Source organism: Hylaeus volcanicus, unplaced genomic scaffold (assembly GCF_026283585.1).
Source record: "Hylaeus volcanicus isolate JK05 unplaced genomic scaffold, UHH_iyHylVolc1.0_haploid 12221, whole genome shotgun sequence".
Taxonomy (NCBI): Eukaryota; Metazoa; Arthropoda; class Insecta; order Hymenoptera; family Colletidae; genus Hylaeus; species Hylaeus volcanicus.
In genome coordinates this window covers 564,459-578,143 of record NW_026533163.1, presented here as the reverse complement: position 1 = coordinate 578,143, position 13,685 = coordinate 564,459, and the positions used below count along the sequence as shown (strand labels likewise).

General features: G+C 31.8%; 4 protein-coding genes across 23 annotated transcripts; 2 read left to right on the top strand and 2 right to left on the bottom strand.

The window, feature by feature from the left end:
* The first annotated feature begins 119 nt into the window (after positions 1-119).
* LOC128883349 (uncharacterized) lies at positions 120-1,457 on the top strand. Its single transcript, XM_054135610.1, has 3 exons — positions 120-440; positions 499-858; positions 982-1,457. The coding sequence occupies exons 1-3, from the start codon at positions 260-262 to the stop codon at positions 1,134-1,136; spliced, it is 696 nt and encodes a 231-aa protein (XP_053991585.1). The 5' UTR covers positions 120-259; the 3' UTR covers positions 1,137-1,457.
* On the bottom strand, positions 1,058-2,581 carry LOC128883347 (EKC/KEOPS complex subunit TP53RK-like). 5 transcript variants are annotated; one of them, XM_054135607.1, is made up of 6 exons: positions 2,433-2,568; positions 2,034-2,382; positions 1,811-1,968; positions 1,634-1,747; positions 1,382-1,457; positions 1,058-1,197 (listed from the first exon to the last, which is right to left on the bottom strand). In XM_054135607.1, exons 1-6 carry the CDS (start codon positions 2,469-2,471, stop codon positions 1,160-1,162), a joined length of 774 nt encoding a protein of 257 aa, XP_053991582.1. In that variant the 5' UTR covers positions 2,472-2,568; the 3' UTR covers positions 1,058-1,159. The 5 variants fall into 5 exon arrangements, with proteins under 5 accessions (XP_053991582.1, XP_053991583.1, XP_053991584.1 ...); XM_054135608.1 differs by having other exon boundaries at positions 1,100-1,214; XM_054135609.1 differs by lacking the exon at positions 1,058-1,197 and having other exon boundaries at positions 1,322-1,457; positions 2,034-2,378; positions 2,433-2,581.
* Positions 2,582-3,099: 518 nt separating this feature from the next.
* LOC128883342 (bifunctional peptidase and arginyl-hydroxylase JMJD5-like) lies at positions 3,100-9,980 on the top strand. 16 transcript variants are annotated; one of them, XM_054135580.1, is made up of 17 exons: positions 3,100-3,221; positions 3,279-3,546; positions 3,601-3,731; positions 3,822-3,920; positions 4,044-4,469; positions 4,526-4,650; positions 4,775-4,808; positions 4,894-4,925; positions 4,970-5,039; positions 5,095-5,181; positions 5,241-5,338; positions 5,421-5,492; positions 5,569-5,832; positions 5,889-8,706; positions 8,765-8,837; positions 8,938-9,478; positions 9,535-9,980. In XM_054135580.1, exons 2-13 carry the CDS (start codon positions 3,305-3,307, stop codon positions 5,782-5,784), a joined length of 1,632 nt encoding a protein of 543 aa, XP_053991555.1. In that variant the 5' UTR covers positions 3,100-3,221; positions 3,279-3,304; the 3' UTR covers positions 5,785-5,832; positions 5,889-8,706; positions 8,765-8,837; positions 8,938-9,478; positions 9,535-9,980. The 16 variants fall into 16 exon arrangements, with proteins under 16 accessions (XP_053991555.1, XP_053991560.1, XP_053991558.1 ...); XM_054135585.1 differs by lacking the exon at positions 3,100-3,221 and having other exon boundaries at positions 3,296-3,546; positions 5,889-6,110; positions 6,174-8,706; XM_054135583.1 differs by lacking the exon at positions 3,100-3,221 and having other exon boundaries at positions 3,296-3,546; positions 5,889-6,845; positions 6,909-8,706.
* LOC128883341 (uncharacterized) lies at positions 9,838-12,577 on the bottom strand. Its single transcript, XM_054135578.1, has 2 exons — positions 12,438-12,577; positions 9,838-12,387 (listed from the first exon to the last, which is right to left on the bottom strand). Exons 1-2 carry the CDS (start codon positions 12,448-12,450, stop codon positions 10,049-10,051), a joined length of 2,352 nt encoding a protein of 783 aa, XP_053991553.1. The 5' UTR covers positions 12,451-12,577; the 3' UTR covers positions 9,838-10,048.
* Positions 12,578-13,685: the final 1,108 nt, after the last annotated feature.

The following is a 13,685-nucleotide window of genomic DNA, read 5'->3' as shown; positions in this document are numbered from 1 at the left end:
AAAAACCAGTCATTTTACTTTCCCTTGCCTTTCATACACAGAGACAGTGTGGAACACGTACCTAATACTTCGAGCGAAAAACCTGAAAAGCAGACTTCTTAACTAGAAGCACGCACATTTCTTTCGCATAACATTGAAAAAGCAACTATTGAAGTAATAAATAAATGTTGAATTGATAGAAATTTTTTTTTTTTATTCTTGTTGCCAAGGATTAAAAAAAAGCGTTACATAAGCTTTATAATTAGATTACAAATTTCAAATGGATATCAAATTTTCTAATTGTTTATCATTAGATGTTCTTCATTCAAACTATCCAAACAAAAGATGGGCTGAAATGAAGTTTTCTGACGATACCACACTTGAAGCTGTTAAAAGCACGTTATTTTATAGAACTGGCACACCTTCACATCGCATGAAGCTTTATGCCTATCATCGCCATCGTTAGTACTCAACATGACGACACACCATAGCTCCCCTAATTCCTTTACCTTTTCTTAGATGAAAATGAAGCTATTTCTTTAGGAATCGATGATTCGTTAACACTTAAAGACTTAGGAGTCACGCACCACATGATACTTATTATCGTGGACGAAGAAAAAAACGACGTGTTTTCCGAAGAAACGAATAACGCACAAACAAAACTTTTCACTATTACCGAAGAACAATATAATAATCGTTTAGATAATGCTCGTAAATTTATTTCAAAAATACGAGCTGTACAACAAAACATGCAGCACACCCCTTCCACAGTGGAAAATATCGATCATGGTATACAAAGTGGACAACGTTGTGAGGTACTTTCTCTTGGAGGAGTACGAGGTGAAATTCTTTCCGTTGATCAAAGACCTCATTTCAAAGGTAGTTTGATATTTAATTTTAAGAACGTTCGAGTTTGAATGTTTTTATTTTTTTTAAAAAAATAGTTGTATAGAAAACGGTTACACAAAATAGTTAAAAATTTTCTTTGATCGTTTATTTCAGGTAAATGGATTCGGATTAAATTAGATGAACCACTAGGAGACAAAAATGTACCAGGATGTGATGATGGTTATGGATGTTACATTTCCTTAGCATCATGGAAAAAAAAAATCCTTATAGGGGATTATCCATTTTGTGATATATTGGAGACAATATAACATTATTTTAAATTATAAGAAAGTCATCCTATCATTAAACGTTTTCTCCCTCTCAGTTGAACTAATAACATTAAAAAACTAAAATGGATTGTTTTAGTAGAACACTATTTTAGTACAAATCATTTCAATGAAAGCTTTATATATTTCGCCTCATTTTTTTTTTGATACAGGAAGAAAGAAATGAGGTTTATACGACTAGAATGTATTGTAAATGTTTCTCTTCTTTTTTATTTCTATCTTCTTACCTTCAACCAATTTTTCGCGAACGGCTTGACTTTGGCTTACATGCGGAAAATAGCCTTCTTCTAACAAAACACGAGTCTACCAAAAATATGAACAAATTATCAAGAAAGATCATTTCATTATATAAGGTCGGATATTGAATCGAATGCAAGTAGTGAGAAAACAGCTTAAGGTAGTGTTAACATGGAAAGACGTAAAAATAAACCTTTTTTTTTATTGTATGCATTTTATGACAAACATTTTTGATAACGTACAAAAACAGGAAACGCCTTCATATAGGTTTTTAGAGCCCGCTCTAAAACGTATAGGTCAACTGCACGGTTCTCCGCCATCGACGACATAAAACTTAAACCAAAATCAATATATACCTTAACATATGAAATTAATATTTAAACGATAATGTCATAGTGAATAATAAAATTGTCTCTTACAACCGTTAACAGTTCCATGGATTTGGCATCAATACCATTCTCAAACTCTGTTTCAGGGAAACGTATCAAAATATTGCACGGTGTGATATCTCCATGGATACAACCCGAATTGTGCAATTTCGCTAAAGATTGACCAATTTTTTTGGCCATTTGACTCACTACATTTGAAATTCAAATGATATATTAAATTACATTCCGAAAGATTGTAGTAACAAAAACATACATGAACTACAAGTTAAATGCTCTTTTGACGGACATTTATTACAATGTGTCGAAAGTGTACCTTCAAACACGTGTTCCTTTGAAACCGAACGACGTGTTACTGCTTCATTTAAAAATTTGTCAAGTGTGACACCCGTTATGTATTCCATATAAATTTTATGCTTGACTGGATCAACAAAGTAGAGAGCTGGACATTCCACCCCATACTTCCTTGCTCGAACCATCGCTCGAACTTCCGTCACCAAACGCTGATGAGTAAGTGTTTCATCTAACATTGGATGGCGGTACTTTTTTAAGAATCGTTCTTTAATAATACATGGAATTCCAAGAAAAGATCCTTTAAAAACTTTCTGACATTTAATGCGATGAAACAAATTTACAAAAAAAAAAAAAAATTCACCGCTTCAGCGCCTTGATCAATTAAGGTTTCCGTACACATTTGCTTTTATTTGATTCTTTAAAACAAAACCAAAAGTATTTTTTACGAGTGGTTCCCAGAATAGAACGCGGCTCAAATCTGAACCTGTAATGGATACTCTGTTTAGAATTCTTGGTAATTTAATCAGACATTGTTTGAATTGGACAAATGCAAGTATGAGCGACACGAAAAGTTGTTTCTGTATTGTTTTGATTCTAATTAGTGAACATGACGTTTCTTCTTCTTGCACAATTTTATCAACAAGACAACAAGTCGATTTTTTAAATGAAAAAAAACGTATTTTTTTTTCTGGTATTCTATTACCGTATACTCATAAGGCATAGAACAGCACGTCTTTTTTAAAGCAATCAAAGTGCAGGGTTCTTTCTGTTTTTGAAACATTTTTTTCATATAACAGATTCTACCAAATGTTTTGCGCTCAACCAAAACTGTTAAAATGAAACGCAACCCAACTTTCATTATATAACGTAGAGAACATCTTCTCAAAATGATCTTCACAAGGTTTGTACAATTGGCGTAAATTTCTTTGATATAACCTTTCGGTGATTACTGGGCGGAAACATTTTTTTGTCCAACGATATGCCTAGAAGAACTGTAAGAACAGTTGATTGAGTGCAATACAAAACATGACCACCCAATAGTAAGGGAGAAACCGAAATCAATGTTTTGTTTTCAAGTCACAACTGTTACCGGGAATGTTGAAGCGAAAAAAGACTAAATAGGTGTTATTTTTTTTCTACGTTATTAGAGGTAAAAATATTCTTTGACCGATGTTATAACAGAATCTTATAAAATCTGTACGTCAAGCAAATTTTTTGTGGCTAGTTAATAGAATGATTTCTGAAAACCTTGAAGAAGAAAAAAAATTTTTACTTAAAGTCATCTCATTACAAATTAATCCTTTGCTTCAAACCTTATTGAAAGAACCCGCTATGCCTGAAGAAATCATTCAACTCTATAGCGACATTAAACCACTTTCTTCCGATTTTCAAATGCTTCTGTTAAACTATCGGCCTAGTCTTATTTCCTTAGCGTGTAAATCTGCGAAACGTATCAACAGCTTATGTTGGATGATGTAACAAGTTCAACACTCTGTCTCTTTCTATACGACTTTTTTTCTTTTTCAAAGGCTTCATGCAGGCCCATGGTTATTAGTGTCTATGTTTTGGAGAAGGTTGTATGCAATGTCGTGTTTATGCCTTTGCGTTTTGAATTCATTAAAGTGGTGGGACATTATTTCAGCTGACGTAAAAAAGAAAAGTAAGGAAGCATAGTGGCATGTTATTTTAGTAATGTTACAAAAATCACCTAACAAGTGAAACTGTAAACTGTGGGTGACTGTCTTTGTAGTAGATCCAACTATTTCTTTATTACTTCCAGAGGAACCTACTTCAACAAGTGACCTTGCCTTGTTTTCACTGAAGGCGGCTTTTCATTATGCGGATATGGGTAAGATATTTTTTGAAAACTTAAAGGATAATGACAAACAAATCTTTAAAAATCGTTTGCTTTTGCACAATTCCCATGTCGATATCCATTTGTAAATATTTATGGCATTTTCATATCTTATAGGACTTATAATGGGAGGATATTTTTCAGAAAAGTGGCGTCTCTCGATCTCCACGAACATTGAAAAAGATTCCGTTTCTTTACAACGTCAAGAAATTTTTAACCGACTTGAATTTTCGTTAGAAACCATTCCTTATTTACTCCATAATTTTTTTAATAATCAACTTTGGCAAGACGCAATGTCTTGCCACCCTATCAAACGGCCTGATTCATTGCGAATTCCCCTTTTGTTTCACATTTTTCAAACGCACACATCATTTTATTCATTTGATTCAAAAGTCATTAAAACGGATATTTTTCCAGATATTCTAGATACACACTATACTACCGCGTTCTATATATTTTCTGTTGATTTCTCCACATTATTATGGAAAGTAGAAACAAAATGTTATAAGGTTTTGGCAACACAAATTCCAACAAGACTGTATGGTAAAATAACTTGAAGAAAATTCAAACTTTGGAATTCTTTTTGTCGTTCTAAATAGACACCTCTGTGTGGAGCCTTTTAAATGCTTTTGTTTATAAAAAAATACCTTTTTTTCTGCGTCAAGGAGCAAGTCATTTTCCAGCGATTCACACGTGGAAAAATATTCCTCAACGTTTAGCAAAAGTAAAATTTTTGTAAAAATACCGTACGAAACAAAAGTTTTTATTGTTGTTTTAAATGGTCCTTTAACAATAACAATAATATTTGAGTGTCTGGTGAATTACAAAACTTGTGTTTATTTTTCTAGTGCGGTCTTTTACGTTTGGTTCCAGTAGAAATAGGTGTGGATTTTCAACACTTTTTTTAATCTTATTGCTGCATTGCATATGATCACCTTGTCCTACAAGTTCTGTTATTTTTTTTTAGGAAGTAGTTATTCTGATAAGAAATGGACGCAGGTACGCGAAAAAATCGTTTCAATACACTAACTTCTTCCTTTCAGCGTATCATGACTATTCAAGACTATATTGAAAATTTTCTGATGGAGACCTCACCAACTAACGAAACTGAAAGTTAGAATCTATACTACATATTTTTTTTAGTAAATTTTAGACAACCTTAACACAGGTCTAGGATACATAGCTCAGCATGCTATGCTCGATCATATGCCGGAACTTCAAGCAGAATTGCTTGTTCCTGACGTCGTTGCTTGTGGTACTCTCAAGTGTCAAGAGGGTTTTAGTTAACACCTTGTTACCATCTGTCATTATTAGTAACCGATATCTCTAATGTGAAACGTTTATTATGGATTGGTCCAGAGGGAACGTTAAGTCCTTATCATACAGATAGTTCTGATAATATTTTTACACAAGTACTAATTTGTTTAGATTTTTATAACCTGCACTACAAAACATTTTCCTATCTTTACCTTATTATTTTTTTTTTGGAAACAGATTGCTGGGTTTAAAATTGTTTTTTTAATTCCCTCACACTACACTGCAGAGGACATGTACTGCCTTTCTAACGTTAGTTAGTATAGTACATACCTTACTTTGAGATTTCGTTTTACGGACAACATTGTAATTAATTTTTTTTTAACAGTTATTACATAATACATCAAGCATTCATCCAATGGATATAATGAACCATCCTGTTGATTTAACAGTGTATCCTAGGTATCCTGCAAAAGAACAAAAAGTCTGTATATTAGGTCCAGGGGATCAATTATATATTCCCCAAGGATGGTGGCATTGTGTTAAATCTTTAACTAAAAGTGTTTCTTTTTCTGTTTGGTTTGAATCCTGCAAGACGCCTTAAGTTATCTCTTCGATCTACACTTCTGAAAAAGAACAAGACTTTTCATGAGTACACGCTAACTTTAATTTCTTTTCTTTTGAAAAAATATTTTTTTTTTTTCAAAGTAAACATTAAGGAAAATAAAAAATTCACAGTCGCTACTTCATCAAACGTTATCAATCTTATTATTACCTCATAACATTGAGAGTATAAAACTCTGACAATTGTGACGACCTTACGTTGAAATTCTTTAAAGCTTTTTTCAAACGCCTATTAATTAATTTAAAAATTTGTAGCGTTTGACCGTATTCCATGTATCACCTTTGAAACAGAGTTTTAGTTACAAAGTATGATTCTCCATCACTTGATATGAAACTGCCTTACATAGATCTCTGATGTTTACCATTCAGGGATACTGGTAACGTATCGTCACAAAAAAAAAGCATCATCACTCTTGTCCAAACAATAGTCCCTCTTAGAGTGTTTTTTCCGTACTAGTTAAACTTCTTCTCTTGGTGCTACGCAGGCTAAAGCTGAGAACATTTATGTGACAATCCATTCTAGCTTTTCGACTAATACTATGAAATCAGCAATTTTCAGACTTCTTCTTTCCAGGGGCATGACTTTTTGTTTTTTCCTGTTCAAGTTGTATCAAAGAAAAACTGCCTTCAATGTTCATTGATATCTTCAATTGATGTCCTAATATTATGCGGCGTTACTTTGATATAGGTGTCATCTTAAAAATACACGCTTCACTATTGTCCGAAAGTATACCATTCATAAATCTATTTCTGTTCATATTTTTTTCTTCTTGTAATTTGTTGATTTAATCATTGAATTGCACTATTTCGATTTGATTTCAATTTCCAAGCTATCTATTTTCTAACTGTATGACTTACCAGAAACTAACGCCTTTCCCGCATAGTCTTTACATTAAAAAATGCGACATATTCCTATGAGTTACTGAAGGCTACAAATGCAGCAAAGGATTTTAGATGCTACTAAACATTAACAATATTGTGGAATCCTATTCAAAATCATATATTCCATCCATGTTATATCCAATAGAGTAATTGTATCTTGTACGCTTGAAAAAAATTTTAAACAATACATAAGTGATTGTGACGTTGATTGCGTTTTTTTAGAAACAAGGAGAGCAATTGTCAACGCTTTTGTACGCAAAACACAACTTTTTTATTAGACACAAAGAAAGAATGCTTATAACGAGGCATCTTGAGCTAAAAATTAAATATAACTCACTTGATGAAATATGATAACCATATTACAAAGGAATTTTCGTTTTAAAAATAAAAATCTGTTTTACATTTAGAAAAGTGTGTATAACATAAAAGGTTGCATACAAAATATTGTAGCATTGATCTCCCGCTTAGAATTTTTTTTTAAATCTTTAAAAAAATATATAATTAGTATAAATGTTTTTTAACTCCCACCGAAAAGTTGCTGTTTCATTGAGTATAAGAATAAGAGAAAAAATTTTTAAAAACTTTTTTTTATCCAAAAATAAAATCCTGTTAAATACGATTGCTTTAAAATAAAATATTTTCTTAAATCTTATTTTGAATTGCTGCAAAACCTTTAAAACAAAACAAGTCATTCTTTTTTTTATACAAAACAAAACCGATCTCCATCATCTGCCGAAACTAATGGTCCTGATTTCATTTTTCACACACTGAAATTGTGATTGTATTCATTAAATTTTTTTTTTTAATTTTTTTTTTGTTTTATACAAAAAACTACCGAATATTAAAATTGTGATTCTCTTTTTGTAATCTTGAGAAAAAAAATAAAAAACAGGAAGGGCTAAAATCATGAGAAAATCCGAAACCGAATCCCGCACATGTGGCCAAAACAATATAGGTTTTCGTCCAACTGTACCTCGAAAAAGTAAAACTACTCGTGCGTCCTTAGAAATAAATGAGAAAAAAAAAAACAAGTTGAATACACCATGTACGTCTGAAAATCTTTTAAACAACTTACAATTTAAGAATAGCACTGACACGTGTTGTCATTCAACTCAAATCAGTACAAAAGACTTTACGACAAAAAAACGACAACGCGACATACCTACTATCGAATTAAAAAATAGGACTACGGGCTCTGGGAAATTCCTTAACAGCTCAACGCAATGGTGTGTTTTTCACGGCACAACAACGTTTTGTGTGGTTACTTCAACATCACTTTTTTTCCCTTTTTGCACTAAGAAAAAACATTTGTCCAGCTGTCTGCTTTGTTCAAAATGTTGTACAAAGTTAGAAAAATTTATAAATGAAGCGAAACGACATAATTGTACTATTGAAAAAATTGATTACCCAGTATGGTCAAATGGAAATAAAGAAAAAGAATCCGAAAAAATTCGACATGTTCAAAATATTTCAAGGGAAGGTTTAGATTCTACCCGGTTATCTACCAAATCGTCGTTTTTAAAAGATCAATTTAGAGTACAAGCACTGTGCGGGAAGCTTCATCGCTTTTTATTAACCGAAGCTCATTTGACTATGAATCTTTGGTGCCCATTCTGTATAATGAATGAAAAAAACATATCGAATGAGAAACATCAAACCAAGCAATGGACTATGTCTCAACAGTTTAATGCTCAGAAATTACAAAAACAATTATTTGAATCTGCTAAGTCATCTTTTCTCCAAAATGTGCAAAAAGATTCACGAAATTCAACTCTTCCACAATGTAATGTTTTACCTCCCAGCTTTACAAAACCTATAGCAAGCCTTTCTATGAAATTTTTAAAGCCTTCTTTTTCAGTTAATTCAAGAGGTTTAGTTTTTTTATTTGAAATATTAAAGGAATCTTTGTTTGTTGTGATATCAACTTAGAAGGTAGTTCGCTAAATCTTTTACAGTGTGAGAATGCGCAAAGAAATATAATTCATTCCCTTGCTATTAAAGATATGGCTCTTTATAAAAAGTAAGCTTTATGAAAGGAAAGCTATAGTCAAATATTTTACTTACTCTTTTCTATCTAGTGTGACATATTTGCAAGCTTCTACAGTTATTCGAATTCGAATGGCTGCTTCTAATCCAGCATCTATTTTACAAGTACTAGCATCAACTCTTTGCATATTCTTGAGTCGTAACAGAATGGAATACATGTCACAACTTTCACATGCTATTTGTATTTTCTGATTTCTTTGTTTAGATTGCCGACACGAGCAGCGTAAAAGATGTACAGGCCGCATATCGAAAGCTTGCTCGACTTGTTCATCCCGACAAAAATCCTCACCCTGAGGTATATGTGTAAAAAGATTTTGTTGGTGTACTATTCTTTTTTTCTTTGAAATAAGAAAGGCCAACGCAGTTTTTCATACGCTTCAATGGGCCTGGCAATCTTTGACGGAATCAAAACGTTTTGCGTAACATTTGTTTTTCTCAACACGTTTTTCGCTAAAAATAGATATTTTTGGTACGAAGTGTGACCAACTTTAAATGTCAGGATTATGTGTTGTAAATGGAGATGCTACCCCTAAACTATTCATTATTCTTGATGAAACGACACCCAAGCGACAATCACAAAGACATTTCCAACGCTCGCAGTTTCATCGCGAGTGTCGCTATAGAACGGCTTGAAGAGCGTACGACAATCTTGAACCGTTTACCTTCTGTACACGTCCCAAAAACAAAAGCTGATCGAACAGCTGTGGCGCATCTTTTAGAATTTTTTATTTAAAAAAATACAATGTGTAAGAGTTACAATAATGCGTTACTTCTTACCTCGTTTCAACTTGTACGATGGCAGTTTGGATTTGTTCACGATAACTCATAACACGAAGACTTGCGACTCCTTCACCTAAACATCCTAAAAATTGACTTGTTAAGGATTTTAAAATGGATTCAAATTGATAAAGATTGAGTTTCAATTCATTTGGCTCTCTAGGAGAGTCGAAATAGTTAGACAATATCGCAGAGTACATTACTTACATTGTCAAAAGAAAATAGTCAACTAACTCGAGTACGGATATAATTTCTTTTGAAGAATCCAATTTTATTGAACTCGTCATAAAAAAAAAAGATAGAGAAAGAGTTTGTTTGACACCCGTCCTTGTGAAGAAGTGAAAATATTTTTGTGAATAGAACTGTTTTTCAGTGTTTTTTTCTTATTTTAACAGTTTTTCTCTCTTAACTTGTTTTTTCCTTTCTTGCGATGAACAAAAAAAGACAATAAACAGTTCTTTACGATTATCATTTTATATCAAAAGAAATTACTTTTATTTTAACAACATTCTGTTTTTTCTTTTCGCAACGACAGCCTTTCAAACGTATAAAGTTCTGTTAGATTTTGAAGAAAGAAAAGGCACTTTCCCTTTAGGTGATTGGTCATCGATCTCTCCAGTTGTAAAATTAAAACGAATAACTTTACGATACTGTTGTTGATCTTCTTTCATATCGGTGACAATAATTTCTTGAATTTCAGATAAAGATGTGTGGTTCTTTTTATCAAAAAAACTTTTTGGGTTATTTTGGCGATCCATAGAATGTTTCTGCACAGCTTCTTTCATTGATAAGAAAAGTTGTTGATGAAATAAATGAAATAATAAAGATTTCTCTTCTTGTTGATTTGCCACGGAGTGCTGTTGTGTTTTGATAAAGTTTTTTATTGAAACAGACGTTGTAGTATTGGTGGGTTTTGTTTGTAAAGTTTGATGAACATACTGTAAACGCTTGGCTAGAAGAGCAGCTGAACGAGCAGTTTGAAATAATTTTCTTTTCATAAATATAGTTTCATAGGAAAATGTCTCAGGAAAGGTGGTGTTGTCGTTAAAGTCATTTTTGATCAAATGAAGAGTGTCGGCTATCAACAATTGTTGAATCAATGAAGAGTATCCAAGACGTTTTTTAAAAGGAATGTTATGAAGGGCGATTTCTTTTAAAGAGACTACCGAAGCCTCTTGAGGTAAAGAAGAATGTAAAAGAACACTTAAAAAATTAAACGGCAGCTTATCTTCCCAATGATATATTAAACCGTCCGACGACAATCTTGAAAAATATGTTTCCGGTAATGCTTGGACTGGCTCATATGTATAAGAGGATGAAAGCCAATCCGTGAGTGGTCTATTTTTTTTAATTGTATTGTTTAAACTACGTTCTGTAGATTCACTCCATTGATGTCGTAGCGATGCATGCAATTGATTGACGCTAAACAATTTAGTTAAATTACACGGCATCGTATTTTTTTCTTTTAATCTCATTAAAGGTAATGTTTCGATTTCACGTAAAACAATAGCAGATTTATAATTTTCAAATGAAGAAGTGAATTGAAGATCATGAAAAGCGAAAAATTTGAATTGTTTTCGAGATAAACCTGAAAACGTAATACCTTCAATACGTTTAAAAGGTGAAGGAACAACCCAATTCATAACATTTAAACGATTTTTTTGAAAAGCTGCCATTTTAAGTGAACTCGTCCACCAACATGTTTCAACGTTTTGTTGTGCTAATAATTTGAGTGGGTCCGTCCTGAAAAACCATGAGCCGTCTGTTGTTTTGTTTCTAATACTTTCGTGATTCCACCTCCAACCCTCAATCATTAATGAAATGTTTTCGTCTTCTTTTATTTCATTTTGTAATAAAAGAAGATGTAATTTGGAGATACTAACGGGTTTCGAAAAAATTATATGAAGGGCTTGATCGGATTCAAAAGGAATAGAGCGAGATAATGTGAGTGAATCTTTTTGCTTATTCAACGACATAACAGCGGACCAATTTCCAATCCAACGTAAATGAATTCCTTGCGTCGAGTGGAAATGGGATCCGTAATATTCTGGTATTGTTACTAAACTATTTGAATCCAATGAAATCACATGCGTCTTTTTAGTTTTCTTATGATGAGTAGTAAACGTTTTATCTTGTTTAATAATTTCTATTGAAGCATTCCCTATTTTGTTTGTTTTTTCTGTCTCAACTAATGTTTTAAAATTAAAAGAATTTGAAAACGATTGTTTATTGATTAAAAAAATAGACATGATTTTTTTTAACGATTTTAAAAAGGATTCAAAAAAAACCAGAGAGAAATGTTGCAGGCTTGTTGAATTCCATAACAAACCCATTCCAGTTTTTCCGAAATAACTCGTTTCATTCCTTCCACCTGTCGTTGGATTTGAAGTATCTTGATTGTTTGTTTTATTCAAAGATAAAGAAACATTTTTCTTATCTAAATTTGATTTGGTGACACCATTGTTTTCCTTTGAAAAAATTTTTTGTTCCAAAATTAACCATGATGTAGCATCTGTTAAAGATGAAAAGAAAGACTCCTCTTCATAAACATCACTTAAAGAATGCTCGAACAAATAGACATCATTTTGTAAAGGTTTTTCAGAAAAATACCAACAAGGGAGACGATCAAAAGAAGTGCACGACGAAGGTTGAAGAAGGGTATCGAAATGAACTAAGTTTTCATCCACAAAAATTTTATCTTGAATTTTTTGAATAAAAGAGTCATACAATGTTTCATCAATATTTAAAGCGCCATTCACATAACAAGGGAGCGTTGGTTTTATAAAATTCAGCGAAAAAATCGATTTCAAATTGTTGCGTTTTTGAATCCATGAAAGACTATCGAAAAGAAATACCCATAATAACACAATTTGGAATTCTACAAAATACGAAAAATGTGTTTTTTTTTTTAATAGAGATTGAGCTTACTTGAAGGTAACATTCAAATACTAGAACTGTTTGTATAAAAAAAACTCTCGTTCTTTTTCTTCGTAGAAGTTTTGTGGCTAAATACAAAAAAAAAAATCATACGAACTATACATTTAGTATGATTCTTTATGATTTCTTTGATATCGTTCAAATAAAAATCACTTGTTTAATAAGCCTTCTTGTTTAGAAAGATTTACTTAAAAAAAAAGACTCCCTTTAAAATCAAATTAGCATGCATCTTTTATTTTTGTAAACTACACATTAAAGCTGAGCTTGTTAAAAAAAAAAAGACTCAACATGTACTTAGTCACAAAAAGTTCAACAGTAACAAGTTGCATACTCCATTAACAATTATGTGATAGTTTTCTACTTTAATATTTTCGCTTGACGAAAATAAAAAGAATTCAATTATCAGATAGGGGCGAATATACTTTTGACATCATCCATCGTTAGTACAAAACCATTTTGTGGATGTTCAGCTGAACTATACAATCATCATACTTGATCACAATGAAATGTAACAACTTTAATAACAATATAGAAAGACATTTCTACTTAAATTTTATTTCAATATTAAAGTCATTTTATATATTAATATAACAGGTTTTTAGTGCGCTACCGTTAACTCGAAGCATACAAACTTTTTTCAAGAAACAGAAAGTTCACTTGAAAAAGGTTTTGACAAAAACAATAACGCGTGGAATCCTGTATTCTTTTTGTAAAAAAAAAAAAAGGTAACACAAGCAAATAAATGAGAATGGTTTTATTTGTGTAAGAAATGCTTCAAAAACACATTGGGTCAGGTACAGTTATTCTACACTTTGTTTTTATTATTATCTATGGGTCACTCATGTACCGAAATGAGTAATCTATAACAATTTTAACACGTTTAAAAATTTATTCAAAAAAAAAATTAATCTAACGAAGTCAATTTTCGAAAATTAAAGCACATAAAAGTTTCAAATTAAAATAATTTTTTTATGAATGTTATGCCAGATTCCATATGGAGATGCTTTGTATTTTTTCTAGCAATCATGTGTTTTTTAGTCTTCCCCACTCATCGTGTTATGTATCTTATAACCAAAAGTCTTGTGCGTGAAGAAAATTGGATAAGTCGCATTTCTTATAAGTACGATTCAAATAAATTTCTAGTAACATGGAAGAAGAATTCGCAAACGAATTTTTTTTCAACATTTCATCATAACGATTTAGAAATGTTCCTTCCTCTGTCTATCGTTGATAACTTAC